The following is a 24,937-nucleotide window of genomic DNA, read 5'->3' on the forward strand; positions in this document are numbered from 1 at the left end:
TTAGGTGTATGTTGTGGTGTCACTTAACATGCCACATTAGCAAATTTTGACATCATCATAAAAAAAAGTGACATAAGAACTAATATGACTAATTTAAAATTTTAAAAGTTGTTTGTTTCTGAGAACAACAAAACACTACGAACAAGACACAAATAACAGAAACCTAGAATTATTCTTGTATTCTGTTTGATAATAAAATAGAATAAATTATGCAAATCTAATTTATTTAATTTTTTTTCATTCAAGTTTTTCAGAGACTATTTTAGAAAATAAATGATCTTTTAAAGACTAATTTAACTATTTATTCTTTAAAAAAACTATTTACATGTTTAAGAGATAATTATATAAATTTTTTATAATATTAGTACATTAAAATTAATATTTCTTAAATATAAAAATTTTAGAAACGGAGAAAGTATATATCTAGGTTTAGTGAACTTCATTTAATTTTACTTGAATGAGATCAAATATTTTTACTTTTTTGATGTACAAGACTATTAAGTTATCAAATTTTAGTATATCACTTGAATAATAAGATAGATTAAAAAAAGGCCTTGTAGTCTTCTAGACCTAAATTCCCAAATTCCAAATTACCAATTGGAAAAGAATAGTAGTTAAGATTAAGAGTAATAGCGCTAACTTTTAACTAAAACTATAAACCCTTAATCGCTTCAATTCGGTTGCAACTTGCAACACACAACCTAAGCTCCACGCGTCCATGGCCACCGTCGAACCAATCCAGAACGGCACCTCCAACAATGTCTCCCAGCCACTTGCACCGGCAAATGCCGCCGCCGCCGAACAACCCTCCACCGCCACCACCACTACAACCGCCTTAGCGGCAGCCGCCACCGAATCCACTGCCGTAGGCAGCGCAAACCCTTCAATCGATGCACCCGAATCCGAGGCGGTTCCGGCACCTGAAGCTGCCGCAACCGCCAGTACCACCACCACTCCGCCGGAGAAGAGATGGCCTGGTTGGCCCGGCCACTGCGTGTTCCGGCTCATCGTGCCGGTGCTCAAAGTCGGCAGCATAATTGGGCGGAAGGGCGAGCTCATTAAGAAGACATGTGAAGAGACTCGAGCTCGCATTCGCGTTCTAGATGGTGCTGTCGGCACTTCCGATCGAATCGTGAGTCTCTCTCTCCATAGTCCATACACATCTATATTTCTTGGGTTTTCTTATTCATTCTTTTTCTCAGTTCGTTCAAAGGTTTTCTCTTTATAGATCAGCTCAGAGAAAAAAACACGCATTTAACTTTATATCCTCCTTCCTCTGAAGCTAATCACTGTTTTCCTTGGTTAAATGCAGTTTCATTAATTTTGGATATACGTTACTCTACCTTATCCTTTATTCATTAAGTCGTATGTTATAACTAATGTTGTAATTTGATTTCATGTTTGCTTTCGTCGTTCAACTTCAATTTTATCATAATTCATCAGCTTTTGATGAATTTAGCTATCGAAACAGTATTAATAGGATTAAATTTCAAGGCTATCCGTATGAAGTAGGTTCCTGCAGGATTTCCATTGTTTAAGCAGGTTACTTCGGATTCTATCTTCATCCCTGTACAGTCAGTGATACTACATGATTTTTTGTCTTGTTACAGTCTATAGGTTGCAACTTTCAGTATAGGTTGGGAATTAGCTCTCCAATTTAATTGGTTTATATATCGTACAGAATGCAGATGATTCTCGACTTCACACCGTTGGCATCTCAAAATGTTTATGTGTACATGAGGATATTTTATTAATTTGTGTCGAATTCTTTTGAATCTGAATGTGGATTAAATGTCTGTAGGTACTTATATCAGGGAAGGAAGATCCAGAGACAGCATTCTCTCCTGCAATGGATGCTGTAATGAGGATTTTTAAGCGTATCTCAGGATTATCTGAAACTGAGGGCGAGAATATGACATTGGGAGCTGCCGGGGGTAATTTTTGTTCTATCCGTTTATTGGTAGCATCAACACAGGCCATCAATTTGATTGGAAAGCAGGGCTCGTTAATCAAATCCATACAGGAAAGCACTGCTGCTTCTGTTAGAGTATTGTCAGGAGGTATGCTTCCTGTCACATTTATGTAATTTTACATAATGAACCTATGATTTTCCCTGTATTTTAACAGCAACTAGTGATTTTGGGTTATTAAGGTGTGCTGAATTCTATGTTCAATCAGATTTGTGTTGGTCGATGCTCTTTTCTTGAGCCTAATTTTTGTGCAGAGTCCAATTTGACTTAAGTTTAGATTCCTGTTCTCATTTTTATGTACCTAACGAAATGAGCATTCTTTTTTAAATGCATTTTTGGTGAAAAGATCGGAATGTTTCTGATGCCGAATCATTTTCATGATAGATGAGGTGCCATTTTATGCTGCGGCCGATGAAAGGATTGTAGAGCTGCAGGGAGAAGTCTTGAAGGTGCTTAAGGCACTGGAAGCAGTAGTTGGGCACCTGAGGAAATTTTTGGTGGATCATAGTGTTCTTCCCCTATTTGAGAAAACTGTAAGTTTGATATCTTCTAAACGTATTATTAGGCTTAAAAGCTGATTCCGGTGTATATTCTGCATGTTGGACTGCCATTTCATTTACATGAAGGCTATCTTATCTGGTATTGCTGTACCTTACTCTAAGATATGTGAATCCTTTGTTTTGTTCAAGTACAATGCAACAATCTCCCAAGACCACCAGGTGGATACCTGGGCTGACAAGCCATCGCTGTATAGTGCTTCCCAACCTTCCATTGTTGCTGATGTTTCTCTTCCAACAAAAAGGGATGCTCTCTTTGTTGAGCGTGAAAGTCAATTGGATTCATTACTCCCTTCCTCCTCAGTGTCACTGTACGGGCAAGATTCTTCACTTTCCGGTCTTCGTTCTTCAGCTCTGGGCCGTGCTGCTGGTGCTCCTATTGTTACTACGGTTAGCATTTTTTAGTGGCGCATATTTTTATTTGGGTACTATTTGCTATTGAAACTCCGTTGACAAAATATATCTATGATAATACTTTACAAAGTGTATATAAGATTTATTTTACAAAAGAAAAAAAAAGAATATCATTAAGACAGCGAGAAGAATAATACAAGAAAATGGAGGATAAGGGATTCTCCATACAAGAGAAAAAGATCATAGGCTTTACTTAAAATAGAGGCTAATCATCAAATCCTATCCTGTATAACTTGCTTATTGATAACCCCTTTCCAATTCTAGCATATATGCTTGCACCTTGGTCTTATTTCCCCATTTATTTTGCCATTGATTATCATGATAACTCTCACCTTACTCCCATATTGTTTGCATTTATCAGGTAATACAAACAATGCAAATACCACTGTCCTATGCAGAGGACATAATTGGTATACAAGGGACTAATATTGATTACATTCGCCGTACTAGTGGAGCCATATTGACGGTTCAGGAGAGCAGAGTGCCTGATGAAATTATTGTGGAAATAAAAGGCACCTCATCTCAGGTTCAGTTGGCACAACAACTGATTCAGGTACTAGAGCTGAGCCTATGAAAAGAAAGTAAAAGTTACATTGATCTGGTTCCATTTTTTGTATTATAATGAAAATGCCTAAGCATACCTATATATTTTGATAGGAATATGTTAGCAAGTATTAATGCAGAAATAGGCTTTATGATCTTAACAAATTTATTGCCCAGCTGCTCAGTTTTGTAGCCATTATTGCTTCACTTATTTGAATGATTTAGACACTTGCTGTTTAGTCTATATCCCCATTCCATGTATGGGTTAAAAGTTATAAACCATTTCACTTGATAGTTTAATTGAGATGTTGAAAGGAAGTAGTAGAAAGGGGATTGAGACGTTTCATCAGTTTAGCATAGTTTGGCATTTTCGTTCTGTATATTTTGGTAGGAGCAGAAGACAGATAAACAAATGCTTTTTTCACATTTTCATAAATACCACTCTAAGCAGAGCATTAGTAAGTAGACATCATCTTAAGTAGTCAAAACAGATGACCATTATTGAGTGTTATACCAGACCTGAATAAACCTATCCTTAGACAATATTTATCTCAGGTTGATGGGGTTGCAGTAACTGTATATTTGTTCAGGAAATGTAGTTATTGCTTGGATGTAAGTTCATACAATAGATAGATATACATGCATGTCACCAGGACAATCATAAAAGTAATCATTGAGGGAATAAAAATAAAAGGTTTTGCACGATTGTGATTGTGATTCATATCCTCTCTTTATGTATGTATATATTGCTTAGTTTTTCCACCTTCAGTTTATATTTGCTTTTGCCGAGAGAAACGCTTTACTCTGCATTTTACAGGAAGTGATAACTAATCACAAAGAGCCTGCCGCTAGTGCTTACAGCAGGTTAGATGCCGATCTGAGGTCTACTTACGCCCAATTGGGCAGTACATCATACTCATCATCTTCGTTGTCCACGCAACCTTACAGCGGTTATGGTTCTTCTGGTCTTGGAGGCTACAGTTCTTTCAGACTTTAAAATGGTCTCTCTGTATTCACAAGGAATCGATTTCTAGTTAGTTTGTTCTAATATATGTTGGGTTCCACATGTTTTTTTTCTTTATTTATGATATCATGTAATCTGGTATTGTGGCTAAGAGTGGAGTAGTGCCGTAGAAAATGTAACACAATATTAGTCAATTTCATTATTTTAGTTTGTACTTTGTAGTGTATATTATGAGAATTGTAGGTTTTCACTAGCAACTACTCACCAAATTATGAGCAACTAATCATACCTTTTCTTTTTTGGTCGGTAACTGGTCATACCTTAACGATATAGTTGTTATTTTTGTGCGCAGTGTTATACATGCCGTTTCTTATTGTCACTCAAACATTTATCATAAGCTTGCATTTATAAGTCGAATCCAAGTATTGGATATGCTAAGCTTAGGGCGAACATACTATAATTTGGAGGTATATTCATTGTGACTCCAAAACTATTTTCCATACTAGTGAAATTTTATTGATTAAGTGGTTTGAATTGGCTTATTTGAGTGCGGAAAGTAGAGTTCATATTTAAATTGACTTTTGAAATTTTTGAAAATAAAATATTTTTATTATGTTTTAAATACATCTGGATGCCTTTTTTTTTTAAAACATAATTTTATTGAATAAAAGTCAACAATGCTTTGTTTTTAAGAAAAATGGAAACAAAAAACGTTTTTAATGTTTTATTTTTTTTTAAAAAAATCAATTTAAATATAAAATAATTTTTATTTATTATTTTTTTTAAAAAAGATATATTTTTTTTTCAAAAAACAATCCAAACCTACTCTAAATGAGATAAACAATGTTAACTAAGTGTTAGTTAAAAAAATTGAAAAATTGTTTAAACATGAAAAATAAAAACAAAGGAAAGATAAAAGGAAGTAAGTTGGATATACATTACAAACTTTTGATAAACATCAAAAGCAAATTTTTATAAACATAATATCTAAATTGTTTTAAATTCAAGTTTTCTATAAATATGGCAAGAATATTTCTCAGTACATTAATAATTATTATTAGAGTAAAGTATGGTTTTTGTCCCAACGTTTGGGGTAAGTTTTAAAGTTGTCCCTAACGTTTCAATCGTCCTATTTAAGTCCCTAACGTTTCAAAATTGACTCAATGTTGTCCTGCTGTTAGGAATCTGTTAACAGAATTGACGGCGGGACAAAATTGAGACAATTTTGAAACGTTAGGGATTTAAATAGGACGAAAATGTTGGGGACAAAAACGATACATAAAAATAAATTTTAGTTTTATCCTTCAATAATATCAATTTTTACTGTAAATAGTATTCAATTATTTTTTAATTACATTTAAGTAAATTACACTTAATCATATTACTTTCGTTCTAAATAAATTTATTTTTTTTAATTTTACACTTAAAGTTATAAGTTAATATAAAAATATAAAAAAAAAATATTTAGAATAAAAGTAGTGTAATTAAGTGTAATTTACTTAGATGTGATTAAAAAATAATTCAATATTATATACAGTAAAAGATTAATATTATTGAAGGATAAAATTAAAATTTATTTTTATGTATCGTTTTTGTCTTCAACGTTTTTGTTCTATTTAAGTTCCTAACGTTTCAAAATCGTCTCAATTTTGTCCCGCCGTCAATTCTGTTAACGGATCCCTAACGGCAGGATAATATTGAGCCAATTTTAAAACATTAGGGATTTAAATAAAACGGTTAAAACGTTAAGGTCAACTTTAAACTTACCCCAAACGTTAAAAAAAAACATACTTTACTCTTATTATTAACATGTGCCAATATAGTAGTAAATATATATATTCCTTTGTAATATTGGGAAAAACCATATCTTAAAACGACGAAAACGGATACCATAGTTATGAATATAAACACTTTTCCAAAGCACTATAGTAGTAAATAGTAATGGAAGAGTTTTAAGTCTACCGAAAATACCGGTGTTCTAGTTGTTTTAACCGTTGATCTGAATTATAAAAAATATATATAATATATATTGATTGAAATCAACGGTTAAAACAACTGGAACACCGATGTTCTTTGGTACACTTGGAATTTTTCCAATAGTAATAGTACTATAGACTTGTTTTGTGAAGAGAGATAGAGCTTATCCTTAACCTAATCTTTGACCCAGCGGCGTTTGGAGGTTGCAGCAGCAATGCCGACGCTGAACTTGTTCACCAACATCCCCGTCGACACCGTCGTTGCTTCCGACATTCTCAGAGACGCCACCAAAGCTGTTGCTAAGATAATCGGAAAACCCGAATCCGTTAAGAACATCTCTTCTCTTTTCTTGTTTCTGCATTGCACACCTCTTGTTCGATGAAATTACTCTGAATCCCTCTGGGTTCTTTCTTTTGCAGTATGTGATGATACTGTTGAATGGGAGTGTCCCTATTGCGTTTGCTGGGTCTGAGGAGCCAGCTGCTTATGGTGAACTCATCTCCATTGGTGGCCTTGATCCTTCTGTTAATGGCAAACTAAGTTCCACCATTGCTGACATCCTGAAAACTAAGCTTTTCATTGATAGTTCCCGATTCTATATCAAGTTCTATGATGTTCAGGTCTATTCCTGCTTTCTTAATTCATATTTGCAAGTATTCGCTTTATTCTTATACCCCATGTCGATATTTCATAAGTTCCCTTCTCTAATTCACTGCTTCCTTGAATTTGGAGTTTCACTCGGTAAAAAAATCTTAATTTTACATTGTTGTCCAATCATATCTATTTTTTTTTTAATGATCATTAATTCACTGCTTTAGTTTTACTGACTTATCGTTATTCGATATTTCGTGTAAAAGTGTTTTAAACTGACAGCACATCTTATTATATATCCTTCCATTTATGATGGTATTTTTTTCTCTTATAATGCATGTAATTTAGTTCAATATTGAATTCTCGAAATTGTTTAGCAGTAGTAATAGCCTGTAATATCATACAACATATGTGGTCTCTTTTTTCCTCTTAATCCTTACTCGTATAAGGTGCTACGTAACATTTTCTTGTTTTCCAATTCTGGACTTAGAATTTGCTAAGGTAGATATATAAGTATAACAGTCATGCTTGTTGGTCAACAATGGTAATGCCTATGGAAAAGATATGCCTTTCCATGAAATAAATGGCATAATTACAGCTTTTCTTTGTAATTTATTTTCAGCACATACATTCTTAAGTTTATTTGTTTTTTCTCTGTGCAGCGCTCATTCTTTGGGTTCAACGGCTCAACCTTTTAGATCAAACTATAGTTGTGGCGTTGGAGAGGGACAAAATCCGGCTAATGATCATTCTATCGACCGTGAAAAATATGTTGTATGCATGATTGTAGTTAACCAATAAACTTGATATATAAATTATGTAGGATTGTTAAACAATACAGTTGTCCTTTTTATGCCATTCATTCTGATATTTTAGAATCCATGCTTTACATTGAAATGAAAATTGGAGTCTACTTGAGTGCACTATTAGTGTAGATAGAACTAGGAGAAAAACACAAGCTAAATCAATTAATGACTTTGGTTAAGCTTAAACCTTAATTCTCAATCCAATCTTAACCCCACCATCACCTTCGCTTCTCGAAAATCCATGGACAAACTTATGGATTCGACCCAGAAGCCACTACTCATGTAGAAGAGAATTCACACAAGCCTCCATTTGATCTCAGGCTAGAGAAAGAAGAAAGAGGAACGCGATCAATCTCAAAATACAGCAAATTGCATATTCCAGCGCATACACATATCATCGCTTTAAATTTGCAAAGAGAACACAGCAAACATACACATCTCTTGGAAGAACAGTGAAATACAAGGGCCGCAGCCACACATGGGAACTTCCCTTTTGTAATCCATGTTTCAATTGAAGTTTAAGAAATTGCAAGAAAATCCTCCCTCATATCACCATCCATATTTTGCTTGTGTTTCAGCTTTGGTAAGCATACCCTTTGCGCGCCGCTCTGCGAGCTTCATTTCATTTTGTTTCATATCAAAATACAAGGAACCAATTTGATGCTTCCTCTTATGCAGCTTTGAAGGCTTCCCTTTCGTTGATACAGGCTGCAAGAGAACAATTAATATATGGTGAATTATATGGTAAAGATTTAATCTGTATAGTAGAGTGTCCCTATATATATACAAATTAGCATGGTACCAATACAACAGAGTTCCCATTGGAGTCGAATAATATTTGAATATGGAAACAGTAAAACACCAAGCACTTTATCTATAATTTAAAACATTGTCCATCATCATCCCCATTAAATTTGTTTTCTAAGAGAGCCCTATAATTTATGGCTTTTACTTGTCACAAGGAAGTTCAGAGTTTTCTCAAATAAGTTTTTCTTCTATATTCCCTGACTGTAAACCAAAAGACCAGCCCTATATTGAGCTATTGACTACTCTCTTCTGTCTCTAATCATCCATTTTCGAGTGCCAGAGATTTAAACTGACAAGTGACCATGATATCCGCATCAGGGTTTGATGAGACAAACAAACTATTACACAGAATAGCTATGTCCTATATATGAAATTCAACATTTTCAACTCAATCAAAACTCTTAACATTAACATGTCCTATATATGAAGTACCATACCAACACAAAAGATGACAGCTTTATACCATGAAATTCGATCCAAACAAATCTAAGGGAATTTACTACAAAAGATGCACAAGCAGGGAAAGAGTAGTACCTGATAAGAGGGTCCAAAAGCTATCCCAGTGAGCTTGACCTGATCCTCTCTTGGCCGGTTCTTGATCAACTCATCCTGCTTCACCTCTATGATTTCCGAGGGAATCTCATTCCTTCCTCTCTTCTTCGGAAATATCGCCGCACTCTCGGCGGGCCCAGATGCCAGCGGCTCTGCGGTCACTGAAGCTGACGACCCATCACCCCAATTATTCCCATAATCAGCATATGCACCATAATTTGCATAGGCACCATCACCATTCCCATAACCAGCAGTTCCAGGAACCCCATCCTCTGGCTGAAAACCCGAACTTTGATCATAACCAGCACCATAACCGCCATAACTAGCACCACCATCCATGTAATAACCTGACCCTGCATTCTGGTCACTCCCATATTGATAACCGCTGTAACTCTCATAATTCACATAACCAGCTGAATTTTGATCAACAACAACACCGCCATCCGAAACACCAGAACTTGAAGGCAGAGCTGGTTCTGGCTCCGGTTCCGGTTCAGATGCTGGCGCCTCCGTCTCGATGATGGATCTACGGCCGGAACCAGAACTGGATTGGACGCCTAGGGTGGCGGAGTTGCGGGGCGCCGGAATGCTGGATAAGAATGACTTCACCGATGGAGCTTGAATTGAAGCCGCCATTTTTCTTCTTCGGTTTCGTTCTTCTTCTTCGTCTTCATCATCGTCATCGTCGGGTGCGGAAGGTCTAGAGATGGGGATAGGTGGAGGCCTGAATTGAACCACCTTTTTGGGTTGTGGTTGTGGTGGTTGGATTTGGGATTTAGGTTTAGGGAGGGAAGTGAAAAGGGAAGAGCTTCCGGTGAATTTGGAGGAAGAGGGTGCAGACGTGTCGTCGTTGTCATGGATTGCGGTAACTGAATGTTGATTCGGCTGAGGAAGAGATTGAAACAGCGAAGAAGGAGAAGATTTGGGTTGAGGAAGAGAAGAGAAAAGAGAGGAGACACCGCTGCTGGAAAACGATGTCGTTTTGGAGGGAACAGCTGCGGTTAGTTCCTGCTGTTGTTGCTCATCTTCTTCTTCGTCTGAAGAAGCGTAGCTCGCTAACAGAGAATCCATGATTCAATTAGGGGTTAGGGATTTGCAATTATCAATTAGGAATTACGGATTTTGAGATGAACAATGAACAATTTCAACATCCAAACCCTATATTTGCTTCTTCTTTTCCTTTTCTTTTTTCCTTTTCTTTTTCAACTTAAGTGAAATCTATGTATTTGGGCCATATATATTGGATCATGGGAAAATTATTGTAAGGAGAAAGGCCCAAAACCGAATAACCACTCTGGACATAACAATAAGTCCAAACTTGTTGCTTGTAATATTCTCATTTTGTGGGAAAAAAAATCAGAGGTCTTAGCTCAAGTAGTCAATTATAAACCATACTGTCACGGCCTTGGACACACTCCAACGCTACCGTGCCGGCACTCGGACTTACTCAACCTCTTGAGCTAAGACCAAGTCAGCCTAACCCTCAATATTTAGCAAGAAAGTTAAGAACACAAGAGAACACAAGAGAAAGGAAGCTTTGGTGGAAAGAACACTTTATTACTCAAGTGTTGGTTACAAATGATTTACACACACAAACTCTAACTCTCATCCCTATTTATAGCCATCCACCTCCTCAATGGATGGTTAGGATTAAATCTAATCAATGGTCCAGATTAATCATTCAGAACCTTCTTTACAAATATCTATCCTACCACAACTCTCTAAATGTTTCTAGATTATTCCATATCACTCTTTATACTTCTATATACATCTACACTCTTCTAGAATACTCTATGACCTTCCAGAGTCTTCTAGAACCTTCTAGGGTATTCCGGAAGCTTCTAGGACATTCTAGAACGTTCCGGAACCATCTAGAGTATTCTCAAACACTCCAGAAAACTATTCAAACACTGTTAAATCTAACCTTCTAAAATTCTCCGTGACATTCTCCCCCACCTAATGCGCAGACGTCCTCGTCGCGTTCTGTTCATGATAGCGCTCTAGGTGTTCTTGGAATTGCCACAGATCTTCGCGAGTTTCCCAGCTAGCTTCAGTTATCGGGAGCCCTTTCCACTTGATCAAGTATTTGATACTTGGTGGTACTCCTCTTCGTCGCACGACGCGATTAGCTAGGATCTCTTCGATTTCTTTGTCAAAAGATCTAATCACCACAGGCGGAGCACGACTCGAGTTACCTCTACTCGGTTCGTCTTGGTCCTCATGATATGGTTTAAGCATACTCACATGGAAGACCGGGTGGATCTTCATAGAGGGAGGGAGTTGTACTTTATAAGCAACCTCCCCAACACGTCCAATGATCTCAAATGGTCCTTCGTATTTGCGGATTAAACCCTTATGAACCTTGCGAAAGGCTTTGAATTGTTGTGGAAGAAGTTTGATCATTACCTTGTCTCCCACTTGATAGCTTGCATGCCTCCTCTTCTTATCTGCCCATTTCTTCATCCTCTTGGCAGCTTTGTCGAGGTAAGAACGAGTGACATCTGCTTGTTCTTCCCATGACTTAATCATATGATAAGCTCCAGGGCTCTTTCCTGAGTAAGAGGAAGAAAGAGAGTGAGGTGTAAGCGGCTGTTGTCCAGTCACAATCTCAAATGGGCTCTTCCCTGTAGACTCGCTCCTTTGCAGATTGTATGAGAATTGAGCAATGTCTAGGAGTTTTGTCCAATCCTTCTGATTAGCGCTTACAAAATGCCTTAAGTAACACTCAAGTAAAGCATTCACTCTCTCAGTCTGCCCATCGGTTTGAGGATGGAAGCTTGTTGAGAAATGAAGCTCCGACCCAAGGATTTTGAACAGCTCTGTCCATAGTCGTCCTGTGAAGCGTGGATCTCGATCACTAATGATGCTCTTAGGCAATCCCCAGTACTTCACCACATTCTTGAAGAATAGTCGTGCTGCTTCCTCTGCAGTGCAGTCAGTAGGGGCAGGTATAAAGGTAACATACTTCGAAAATCGATCCACTACTACGAGAATAGATCCAAACCCCTCGGACTTCGGTAAGGCAGAGATGAAATCTAGAGAGACACTTTCCCACGGTCGCTCTGATGGAGGCAGAGGTTCCAACAACCCACTTGGTGTCTTGTTTTCAATCTTATCTTGTTGGCACACAAGACAAGTCTTCACATAGCTCTCCACTTCATCTCTCATTTGAGGCCAATAATAAGAAGATTCAATGAGTGCTAAGGTCCTTCGCTGACCTTGGTGACCAGCCCACTTGGTGTCGTGGCATTCTCTTACCAACTTCCTTCTCAGATTGCCCCATTTAGGAACGTATAGTCTTCTCCCTTTTGTGTAGAGAAGGTCATTTTCTAACCAAAATCTTTTGGTCTTACCTTCTCTAGCCAACTCCACCAACTTCTTGGCTAATGGATCGTGATGCAACCCTTCCTTGATGATATGCATAATATCTCCTTCCACCATAGAAATGGCCGCTAACTCAGCCTTGCGACTCAGCGCATCTGCTACGACATTAGTCTTGCCTGACTTGTATTCGAATTCGAAATCAAACTCAGCCAAGAAGTCTTGCCACCTAGCTTGTTTGGGGCTTAACTTCTTTTGAGTTTGGAAGTAGCTTGTAGCCACATTGTCTGTCTTGACGATGAAGTGTGAACCAAGCAAGTAGTGACGCCAAGTTCTCAGACAATGCACCACCGCGGTCATCTCCTTCTCTTGGACAGTGTATCGCCTCTCTGTATCATTCAACTTGCGACTCTCAAAGGCAATAGGATGTCCTTCTTGCATCAGAACTCCTCCAATAGCGTAGTCAGAAGCATCAGTGTGGACTTCAAATACCTTTGAGTAGTCGGGTAGTGCTAGTACTGGTCCTTCTGTGATAGCAGCCTTCAACTCATCAAAGGCCTTTTGACACTCCTTTGACCATTCCCAAGAGTGATTCTTCTTGAGAAGATCAGTTAATGGTGCAGCCTTAGCGGAGTATCCCTTGATAAACCTTCGATAGTAATTAGCCAACCCAAGGAATGACCTCAATTCAGATACCTTGTTTGGCGGCTCCCACTCTTTGATAGCCTTCACCTTTCCTTGATCCATGCAGAGAGTTCCACCTTTAATGATGTGTCCCAAGAAGTGGACTTCATCCCTTGCAAAGGAACACTTTTCCTTCTTCACATATAGGTTATTCTCTCGCAAGATCTTGAACACGGTTCGTAAGTGTTCTACATGTTCCTCCAAAGTATTGCTATAGACAACAATGTCATCCAAGTAGACCACTACAAACCGATCAAGGTAAGGTCGAAAGATCTCATTCATCAAGGTACAGAAGGTCGCAGGAGCATTGGTCAAGCCAAAAGGCATCACCAACCATTCATACGATCCATACCTCGTGACACACGTGGTCTTAGGCTCATCACCATCGGCAATTCTCACTTGGTGATATCCTGACCTCAAATCTAGCTTGTTAAGTGCTCGATAGTCGATGCATAACCTCAATGAACCATCATGCTTCTTTTGGAATAAGACTGGTGCGCCATAAGGTGCCTTCGATGGACGGATGAACCCAGCATCTAGCAAATCCTTGAGTTGCTTCTTCAACTCCTCGAGTTCTGGCGGTGCCATTCTATACGGTGTTGAGGCGGGCGGTTTTGCTCCTAACTCCAATTCAATCTTGTGGTCCACCTTCCTCCTAGGTGGTAGTTGTTTTGGCAACTCGGGAGGCATCACATCCTTATTTTCTTCAAGGACTTCCTTGATTTCGGGAGGAACGTCTTCTCTTTCAAGTGTTGACTCCTCTTGTAGTAGAGCCAAATATGTAATCTCTCCCTTCTTGAACCCTTTCTTGAGTTGCATAGCAGAGAGTATCGGCGGTCCTCCAACTTTAGAGACTGTAGGGACCATGCACGGAGACCCTTTCTCCATGACGCATACTACGTCGTAGTATGGCATAGGTATTATATTTTCCTTCCTTTGTAAATCGAGCCCGATGACTATTTTAAAATCGTCCATGGGTGCTACTGAGAAATCCAGAAGACCCTTCCAAGAACCAAGAGTCATCTCAACCCCTTTTGCTACTCCCTTAAGGGGTTCACCCTTGGTATTCACGGGTTTGAACCAACCATTCTTTTCGGTGATCTTCAACCCAAGCCTCCTTGCTTCATCAGGCGTGATGAAGTTGTGTGTAGCACCAGTGTCGATCATAGCCATGACAGGTTTTTCATTGATAAAGGCTTTGACATACATCAAGCCTTTCTTTTCTGCAGTACTTGCCTCTTTGGTCTTCACAGCATTTATGTGTTGGATAGATCCAACACACTCAGTTACTTGAGTTTGAGCTTCTCGTTCCTCAGCGATAGATGCCAAAGTCCCTAGCTTGGGACAATCCTTCATTTGGTGCGGTCCCTTGCACACGAAGCATCCTCCTTTGGGCACGAAAGCCTTCTTCTTTTCTTCGTACTCTTTCTTTGAAGAGTATTTTCCTTCCTTCTTGGTTGAGAAGCTCTTCCCCTTGTCTCCCCCACCTTTAGCAGAACTAGGCTTGGAGGAAGACTTGGGTTTAGAGTCTCTCCTATGATACTCAGTGAGTGATTCGGCCACCACGATGGCCTCATCGACATCCTTAACATTCCTTCTTTGTAGTTCTTGCTTTGCCCAAGGTTGGAGTCCATCAATGAAGAAGAACAATGCATCCTCTGATGCTAAGTTGGGGATTTGAAGCGTGAGAGTAGTAAAGTCCTTTACGTAGTCGCTAATCGTACTCTTGTGCTTCAACTCCCTTAACTTCTTCCTTGCTTCATAAACCACATTCTCAGGGAAGAATTGTCTTTTCAACTCCCTTTTGAAATCTTCCCATGTGGCTATGTTGCAAGTACCCTTTTCCATATCTACGCACTTTCTTCTCCACCACAAAGTAGCATTATCAGAAAGGTAGAGAGCTGCAGTGCGTACCTTTATTGCTTCTTCGACCACCCCTTGGCCTTCGAAGTACCTCTCCATTTGCCATAGGAAGTTCTCCACCTCGCGAGCGTCCCTTACGCCCTTGAACTCCTTTGGCTTGGGGAGATCAATCTTTGTCGTCTCCCTTATAATGGTTGGTCGAGATTTTGCCTCCTCGAACCAAACTCGAACTTCCTCAAATAGCTTTAAGGAATTCTCAAGCTTCTCTTCGATTTGGAGCATGCTTTCTTTAAAAGCATCTAGTTCTCCTAACACGTGAGCCTCGAGGGTCTCCTTATCATGTTCTATCCTTTGGAAACGCTCATCCATAGAGGATAGAACATTCTCCAACACAGAAACTCTCTCTTCTAGGAAGTTAGAGTCCTTACCTCTAGGCTCACTTGAAGAACGGACCTTCTTGCCTCCCCATTGAGAAGGAATAGCATTCCTTCCCCTTTGAGACTCAATATGCTCCATGGTGATACTAGAAGCCATACCCACAAATCACTTGTGCTCCCACTCGAACCTTGCTCGGATACCAAATTGTCACGGCCTTGGACACACTCCAACGCTACCGTGCCGGCACTCGGACTTACTCAACCTCTTGAGCTAAGACCAAGTCAGCCTAACCCTCAATATTTAGCAAGAAAGTTAAGAACACAAGAGAACACAAGAGAAAGGAAGCTTTGGTGGAAAGAACACTTTATTACTCAAGTGTTGGTTACAAATGATTTACACACACAAACTCTAACTCTCATCCCTATTTATAGCCATCCACCTCCTCAATGGATGGTTAGGATTAAATCTAATCAATGGTCCAGATTAATCATCCAGAACCTTCTTTACAAATATCTATCCTACCACAACTCTCTAAATGTTTCTAGATTATTCCATATCACTCTTTATACTTCTATATACATCTACACTCTTCTAGAATACTCTATGACCTTCCAGAGTCTTCTAGAACCTTCTAGGGTATTCCGGAAGCTTCTAGGACATTCTAGAACGTTCCGGAACCATCTAGAGTATTCTCAAATACTCCAGAAAACTATTCAAACACTGTTAAATCTAACCTTCTAAAATTCTCCGTGACAATACGGTTTGTTTGGGGCGATTTTCGAAAAAGATGTTTTTTTAATTGATTTTTTTAAAAATATCTTTTATAAAAGTAAAAATGATTTTATATTTGGATATCTCATATAAAAAGATCTTTTTATTTATCAATTATGTTTGAATAAAATAAGATAAAAATATTTTTTTATTCATTTATTATGTAAAAAATATCTTTTTTTTAAGGAAAAAATATCTTTTAAAAAAGATGTAAATTGTAACTTTTCAAAAAAGATATTTTTTATTTTTCTAGTGTTTTTACTTTTACTATTAAAAATTTTTTAAACACACTAGAAAATAAAAAAAATCTTTTTTCATTAAAAAAAATTATCTTTTTTATCGATTTAATGGTGTCCAAATAAACACTTAATATGCGGTACTTAAATTTAAATTGAGTAAAGTATCATTTTTGTCTCTAACGTTTGGGGTAAGTCCCAAAGTTGTCCCTAACGTTTCAAAATTGACTCAATGTTGTCCTGCAATTAGAGATCCTGTAACAGAATTGACGGCGGGACAAAATTGAAACAATTTTGAAACGTTAGGGACTTAAATAGGACGAAAACGTTGGGGACAAAAATGATGCATAAAAATAATTTTTAATTCAGTTTTGTCTTTCAATAATATCAATTTTTTACTGTACATAGTATTCAATTATTTTTTAATTACATCTAAGTAAATTACGTTTAATCACATTATTTTTATTTTATATAATTTTTTTTATTATTTTAAAGAATTTTGATACATTAGAGACAAAAGATATAATTTATATTTTATTGTATATATATATATATATATATATATATATATATATATATATATATATATATATATATATATATTTTCGCAAGTTTATATACTAATCATTCTACAAATATTTCATGATAACTAAAAATCTTTAAGAGTAAAATTATAAAAAAATTTAATTTATTTATAATGAAAATAATATGATTAAGTGTAATTTACTTAGATGTGATTAAAAAATAATTGAATACTGTGTATAGTAAAAAATTGATATTATTAAAGGATAAAATTAAAATTTATTTCTATGTATCGTTTTTGTCCCAAATGTTTTCGTCCTATTTAAGTCCTTAACGTTTCAAAATCGTCTCAATTTTGTCCTGCAGTCAATTCTGTTAACGGATCCCTAACGGTAGGACAACATTGAGTCAATTTTGAAACGTTAGGGACTTAAATAGGACGATTGAAACGTTAGGGACAACTTTGGGACTTACCCCAAATGTTGGGTACAAAAACGATACTTTACTCGTTTAAATTTATAGGAATTTTTCAGTATTGTGTGAGTGTGTTGTGGTAGAAAACCAAAAAATAAAAAAGAAGTGAGTTTTTTACTTTTTATTATTTAATCTGATGGATTATCAAAATTCAAATATAAAATCATCACATGAAATTTTAAATTAGTTTTTTACCTCTAAATAAATTTAATTTCATCAATGTATTTAAATATTCACATGTATGATGAAGACATTTTTTTTTGGGGTAAAGTATACTTTTTGTCCCTGAAGTTTACTAAAAGTTTCAAAATTACCCCTAAGTTTCAATTTGTTTCAATTTTATCCCAAAAGTTTTCGATTTGCATCAATTTTATCCCTGAACGTTAACATCGTTGAAATCACTAACAGACGTTAGTGACGTGGCAATAAAGGAGTTCTATGTGGCAACTATGTGTGTGAGTCATTTCTAAAACGTTTTTTAAAATAATTTTTAATTTTTTGTTTAAAAATTTATATTACAAAAATGATATGGCTAAAAATCACAACCTCAAACCCTAAAATTAACTTCTTCATTTACGTCTTCCTCTTCATCTTCTTCACTGTGTGTAAGAATAAGAAACCCTAACGAATGGCTTCCCAAGGCTCGGTATCATCACAAAAAAGCAGTCGGAGACGACGAACGCTTATATGCAACTGTGGTGAACCCCCTGTACTGAGATGGTCGAAGACACCAGAAAATCCCGGCCGGAGATTTTGGGGCTGTGTATACTTTGATGTTAGTTTTGAGTGCTTTTTATTTTGATGTCTTCATGAGTTTCTTCAAGTTCTTTTTTTTTTGTTTATGTTGCAGATTGGGAAGGAGTGCACATTTTTTTCCTGGGCAGATGGAGTTGCAGAGACAGAAGAGGCTGAGGTTGCAAGGTTGAAGATGAAGATTTCCACCTTGAAGACTAAATTAGTTTATGCTAAATGCAAACTGTTGGTGGCTGTTATTTTTGGTGTGTTGGGTTGGTTTATGGTGATTTTAATGGTTTATTTGTGGGTGAAGAATGGAACCCATTTGAGATTAGGGTATTAATGCGTTTGGGACAGCTGAAATTAGCAGAAGTAAGAATAGATTGACTGGTTGTAATCAGTTACAAAACTGTACTCAACTCGAAAACTTGTTAATATAGTTGTCCTTGAAGTTTAATTTATGTTTCAAAAATATCCCTGAAAGAATTAAAATAGTTTGGCACTAAAATTGGCATTAAGAACCTGTTGTGGCAGAGACAAACTCAAGTAATGAGGGATAATTTCAGCAGTGCACTAAAATAAATTTGCATGAAGGAATCCATCATATTAGTCATTATCAAAATAACATAAGTTGTTAATCAACATAATCTCTAGTTAACATAAGTCATAACCAAAGTAAAAACTTAATTACATAAGTCCTAAGCAAAATAATTCAGCAACAAAGGAAGAATTGGAGTCATAAGTCATAAGTCATAATACAAAATGCCAACATTTTTCAATCTTCCAAAATAAACACCAAACACAAGATGTGAGACAACTAAGACCCTGTGAGAGCACTCTGAGTCTGACTCCCTTGTGATGAGGGTTGTCCCTGTGCAGTTGAAGTAGAGTTGCTCCTAAGAATTCTAGTTGGTCTTGGTGGCTGAAATTTTTTGTGTGCATTTGGTTGGGTATTAGGCCTTGCTGCAACACTGGCCAACCTGGTACTCTTATGCACTGAGCCAGTAGATCCAGCATTCCTTGCAGTGCTGTGCTGGACTGGTGATGTTGTAGCAGTTCCAGCATTATTGTTTTGGGCTGGCGATGCTGAGGATGGGGCAGCAGTTGTTTCCTATGATGGACATGAACAAAAAACAGCAACAAGTTACAGTTATAAAGAGGTAAACAGCATAAGAAACAGTGTTATGTATAAAACTATATTTACTAGACAAGTACTCACGTTTGGCCTTCTAAGAGGGCAGCCTCGCTTGTTGTGACCCAATTTCAGACAACGAGAGCATTTTTGTTGTAACCCCAGCCTAGATGTGCTTGGGCCCTGTGGTTCTTCACCCTCCCCCTTGCTCTTTTCTTCTTAGGCCTCCCAATTGGCACTCTATGTGGTGGAGGCATCACATCTGGGTGGGTAGTTCTCTCCCACATTGTATGTCCATTACAAGGGTTAATCATGGGGGTATAACAAGCCACATAAGCAGCTTTAGTGTAACAACTTGAAACATATTTTCGAATATCATCCTTAGCACAATTAATTGCACTAACTGCATGGGGACAAGGTAAACCTGTCATTTGAAACTTTCTACAAGTACACTCTTTCTTCAGAAGATCCACTACAAATTTGTCTCTGCCTCTTATGACTTCAAATTTTGAAATACCGGCAGCAACCGGAAACCACCACCTAGAAGCATCTATTTCCTTTTGTAACTTAAGCTTAATCCTAGGAAGAATATCATCCTTATACTTCTCAATAAGTACCCTATTTTCAGTCCATCTCTTCATCAAATAAACTCTAATATCTTCTAGCATTGTCAATATTGGTTTTTCCCTTGATTCAACAATTGCAGAGTTAAAGCTTTCACACATATTATTGACAAGAGCGTCACATTTAGGATAGAATTCAAACCTTGATTTAGTCCAATACTTTGGACGAATTCCTATCAAGTGTCGATAGGCACCCTCACTAATGGCTCGGATTTCCATCAACTCCTTTTCCCATGCTGCTAGATATGTACATTTTGCAGCTCTCCACATCCTTTTCTTAAGATTCAGCCCTGGAAATTTTTTTTTTGAAGTTGGCATAAAGGTGTCTCACACAGAATCTGTGATCAACACCTGGAAGTAATTCATCAAACGTTGGCACCAGGCCCTGTTGGTGCAAAGTGCACAATTTTAATATAATGATCAAATAATTAGTTTAGTGCAGAAGCCACATGACTAACTAATTCACAGCAATTTATAACTATATATAAAAGAACATTACAAGAACATTAACATATAGTGCAGCTCTCCACATGACTAGCTAATTCACAGCAATTTATAACAGCAACATATAACTAATTATATGTTGAACATTACAAGAACAGCAAGATATAGTGCAGAAGCCACATGACTAACTAATTCACAGCAATTTATAACTAATTATAAAAGAACATTACAAGAACATTAACATATAGGTACAGCAATTTATAACTAATTATAAAAGAACATTACAATTACATTAACATATAGTGCAGAAGCCACATGACTAGCTAATTCACAGCAATTTATAACTAATTATAAAAGAACATTACAAGAACATTAACATATAGGTACAACAATTACTAACTAATTATAAAAGAACATTACAATTAATTAACATATAGTGCAGAAGCCACATGACTAGCTAATTCACAGCAATTTATAACTAATTATAAAAGTCAATTACAAGAACATTAACATATAGGTACAGCAATTACTAACTAATTATAAAAGAACATTACATATAGTGCATAAGCCACATGACTAGCTAATTATAAGAACAATAACATATAGTGCAGAAGCCATGAACGTGCTAATTATAAAAGAACATTACAAGAACAATAACATATAGTGCAGAAGCCATGAACGTGCTAATTATAAAAGAACATTACAAGAACATTAACATTAACTAATTATAACTAGACATAAAAATATAGTGCAAAATCTTAATTACACTAAAATACAGGTTAGTAAATTACCTTTTGTTGGTCAGACATGAACGTGCTACGTAATAATTTATCCGCTCCTATATCATCAATTAGGTTTGAGAGGAACCACGTCCATGAATCTTTTGTCTCAGCCTCCACGACCGCATATGCTATAGGTAGCATCTGGTCATTCGGATCCCACCCCAAAGCAACCAATAGCCATCCTCCATATGGTGTCTTCAAAAAGCAACCATCAAGCCCTATCATAGGCCTACACTTCATGAAACTCTCCTTGCAAGCCTTTAAGCACATATAAATCCTATGAAATCGTGGACTTAAGTCGACTGTTGTATCGGGGTGCTCAGTTTGGGCTGCTGGAGGTAATTGAACATGCAGCTTCACAGATGAACCAGGATTGGTGCGCAGCAACTCATGGCAATAGTCGTAAAGTCTTCTATACTGCTCCCTAAAAGTTCCATTAATGTCAACCAGTGCAATCTGCTTGGCCCGAAATGTCTTTGCTCTTGAAATCTGCACATTCCACTTCCTAAGAGTCCTACTTTGTATGGTGCCCAGCTTCAACTTCGGATTCTCTTCTACTTTTCTCCTGAAGACCTTCGCCAGCCACTTCGACTTCATCACTTTTATGTCAAATACAGTGTTACAAGAATGATGATCATTAACTGTTCTTAGCTGCCAACTATCTTCATTGGCCATCTTCACCGCATATGCAAACCATTCACAACCATCTCCACACTTAGCCCTCACCCGGACATTGTCCACCACTGGAAATTTTATGTTTCTCCCAGTATGAACAGCATATGATGTCACAGCTTCCTTGAACTCCTCTCTTGTTGCATAGAGAGTTCCAGCCTCCCACTGATACTTACTCATATCCTTCAACTCCTTGTGAACGGGAAATTTCTTCTTGCTGGCTTCATCATCCTCACTCGATACCTCCTCTAATTCATCACTGTTCAATCCTTCATCATCGCTTAAACGAGAGCTCTTTCTCTTCCCAGCAACCACCTTTTGAGTTTTCTTTAACTTCTCGACAGCACTCTTACTTTTCTTAGATTTTCTTATATCTTGGTGCATCTCCCCAAGAGTTATATCAACATCAAATAAACCATCATCACCACAATAATCATCTTCACTATCACTAAAATGCAGATCAGAATCAGCCTCATAATCTGGGTCATCAGTGTCATCCTCTTCTTCACTATTGTCCCCATCACCAATATTCTGTAGCACTTCTTCAGCAGATAAATGGGCATCAACTAATCCTTGCATTTGGGCCTCCATATCCACCCCTCCACATTGGGCTTCTGCTTGAATATTTTGGGCCTGTCTAATATCACTTGGCCCACTATCAGCATCCACACACTCCTCCTCAACAACTTTGCTGCCACCCCCAACATCTAAATAACCAATGTCGTAACAAAAATCATCAGGGATTGAAGCCTTATGCACCACATACAAATCAACTACCTTTTTTTCAACTCCTATATTTGCCATTTCCATTGCTTCTTCATCACCTTTCAACAACTTCAACCCTTCTAATCCTAATTCAGTATCTTTATACCACAGTACCCCAATGTTTTCAGCAATGTACCCAAGTTTTCCAACCACATCATAAGCTTCTATAACACTCCATCTATCTCTGTCACACCAGTCAACCGTTGTCACCTCACCATCAATATACTCATTTTTTCCCTTATCACTACAAAACCTACCCCTGTGATGAACTCTAACACTGAAATCATCCATCCTGCCGTTATAAAAAGATGTTCAGACCAAAGAACAGAGTAACTAATCATTAAAAAATATAGACCACCTCAAAGTTATATTTTTCACTAAAACAGAACAGAAATCCCTCAATCCCTCAATGCAATAGAATCCTAACAGCAATCAACAGTGATAAAAAAAAAAACCCTAAATCCTAACCGTTCAGACATCAAAGTAGCAAAATTGACTAGAATGGTGGCCTACCTCGTCAGAAACCTTAATCAGAATGGCGCTATCCACGTTTGAATGGTTGATGACTGAATGCTATCCCAGACTCCTCCCTCAGTCTCGACGGCGTCACAACATGCGCCGTCCTGCACGTCGCTGTGGCGGACTGTAGTTGACGGTGCGACGTCTAACCACCCACCAACCTTCCTCCTGTGACTCTGTTTCTCTGGCGATGTTCCTTACTGGCAAAGGGAAGACAAACGGGTTATGTTTGAAAAAGGATGCCAATTGGTTTACTTGGTATAACTCAGCCATGGATATTTTGGGGGTTTCACATTTCTTGCCACATCACACACTATACTTTGCCATATCACTAACGTCTGTGAGTAATTTAAACGGCGTCAACTTAAAGGATAAAATTGATGCAAATCGAAAACTTTTGGGATAAAATTGAAACAAATTGAAACTTAGGGGTAATTTTGAAACTTTTAATAAACTTCAGGGACAAAAAGTATACTTTACCCTTTTTTTTTGCCTTGAAAGTTGTGTGTGTATTCTAAGAATAAATGAATGTTGTTACTCTTCTGTCATTTAAGTTGAGTTTAAAATGAACTTCTATTTTATTAGCATTTCTAAAATTTAAATTAAAAATAATAATGAATCTAAAATACTAATTAATTTATTTAAAAATTATTCTTTCTCGTCAATCTATTTCGCCTTTAACATTGGAAAAGTTTCGGTATTATAATTTGATGGATATTTCAATAAAAATTTTATAATTGTATTTATACAAAAATATTTTATTTTGACTATTAAATAATAGACTGTAAAATTTAATTTTTATAAGTTATAAAAGTGTTACTTTTATTTAAAGAAAAAGTATAGGGAGCTAATAGAATATTTGTACAATGTGTTTATTAGAAGGTTTAGGAAGTATTAGAGATATAATTATTAGTGGTATCTTTTTTCATCAGTGTTATTAGAATATAATTAGGATCAATTAGGATTAATTAGCATTATTTAGTATATCTGAATATTTATTATAGGAGATTACGTCTTTATTATTACGATTCTTTTAGTACCATAAATACCCTTTTATATTGTATTATTCTAGACAACTTGAATAGACACACAAATCCTTTCTCCAGTCTAGTCTCTTGTTTCTAACATGGTATCAGAGCCATTGTATTTTCCTTGAAGACACCGTAGTTTTTGCATTTTTTTTCTATGTCATTCTTCTTTCCATTTTGTCACTCCTTTTATGCTTTTTCACCTCATCAACTAGCCTATTTTCTCTGTCTTGTGTTTTTTTCGAGTCGAATGATCAAACACCATTGTCCTCCGCTGCTTACCTATTCTCATGAAGAAATCATATAGTTTTCACTCTCTTTCGGCAGTTCCGTCTGCGTTCTCTCGTGGCAGTTCCATCTGCGTTCTCTCGTGACAGTTTCGTTTATGTTCTCTTATGGCAGTTCCGTCTGTGTTTTCTCGTGGTAGTTCCGTCTGTGTTTCGTCTGTGTTTCTTTGTGACAGTTTCGTCTGTGTTTCTTTACGGCAGTTCTGCACTTCCTTCAGAAAGCGGCAGTTCCATCTGCGCTTCCTTCCGACAGTTCCGTCTGCACCCGCGGCAGTTCCATCTGCGCTTCCTTCCAACAGCGCAGTTCCGCGCTTCCTTCAGACAAGCGGCAGTTCCGTCTGCGCTTCCTTCCAGCAGTTCCTTCTGCACCCGTTTTATTAGTTTATGCAGTTTTTCTCTTTATTTCGTTGTTTTAAATAAGTTTCAAACTCAAGTTGTCACTTGAGTTTGAGGGGATATTAGAATATAATTAGGATCAATTAGCATTATTTAGTATATCTGAATATTTATTATAGGAGAT

At 37.1% G+C, this 24,937-nt stretch overlaps 4 protein-coding genes across 4 annotated transcripts; 2 read left to right on the top strand and 2 right to left on the bottom strand.

Annotated features, from left to right (window-relative positions):
- The first annotated feature begins 526 nt into the window (after window positions 1–526).
- LOC112723603 (RNA-binding KH domain-containing protein PEPPER) lies at window positions 527–4,758 on the top strand. The gene is made up of 6 exons (XM_025775029.3): window positions 527–1,132; window positions 1,802–2,060; window positions 2,355–2,503; window positions 2,660–2,917; window positions 3,303–3,494; window positions 4,302–4,758. Exons 1-6 carry the CDS (start codon window positions 719–721, stop codon window positions 4,479–4,481), a joined length of 1,452 nt encoding a protein of 483 aa, XP_025630814.1. The 5' UTR covers window positions 527–718; the 3' UTR covers window positions 4,482–4,758.
- Window positions 4,759–6,311: 1,553 nt separating this feature from the next.
- On the top strand, window positions 6,312–7,919 carry LOC112723605 (uncharacterized). The gene is made up of 3 exons (XM_025775031.2): window positions 6,312–6,750; window positions 6,845–7,045; window positions 7,679–7,919. The coding sequence occupies exons 1-3, from the start codon at window positions 6,640–6,642 to the stop codon at window positions 7,712–7,714; spliced, it is 348 nt and encodes a 115-aa protein (XP_025630816.1). The 5' UTR covers window positions 6,312–6,639; the 3' UTR covers window positions 7,715–7,919.
- LOC112723604 (uncharacterized) lies at window positions 7,801–10,768 on the bottom strand. Its single transcript, XM_025775030.3, has 2 exons — window positions 9,164–10,768; window positions 7,801–8,530 (listed from the first exon to the last, which is right to left on the bottom strand). The coding sequence occupies exons 1-2, from the start codon at window positions 10,250–10,252 to the stop codon at window positions 8,372–8,374; spliced, it is 1,248 nt and encodes a 415-aa protein (XP_025630815.1). The 5' UTR covers window positions 10,253–10,768; the 3' UTR covers window positions 7,801–8,371.
- A 10,278-nt stretch (window positions 10,769–21,046) lies between these two features.
- On the bottom strand, window positions 21,047–23,529 carry LOC140175988 (uncharacterized). Its single transcript, XM_072205823.1, has 2 exons — window positions 23,097–23,529; window positions 21,047–22,875 (listed from the first exon to the last, which is right to left on the bottom strand). Exon 2 carries the CDS (start codon window positions 22,872–22,874, stop codon window positions 21,144–21,146), a length of 1,731 nt encoding a protein of 576 aa, XP_072061924.1. The 5' UTR covers window position 22,875; window positions 23,097–23,529; the 3' UTR covers window positions 21,047–21,143.
- Window positions 23,530–24,937: the final 1,408 nt, after the last annotated feature.

This window comes from Arachis hypogaea, chromosome 11 (genome assembly GCF_003086295.3).
Source record: "Arachis hypogaea cultivar Tifrunner chromosome 11, arahy.Tifrunner.gnm2.J5K5, whole genome shotgun sequence".
In the NCBI taxonomy this organism is placed as follows: domain Eukaryota; kingdom Viridiplantae; phylum Streptophyta; class Magnoliopsida; order Fabales; family Fabaceae; genus Arachis; species Arachis hypogaea.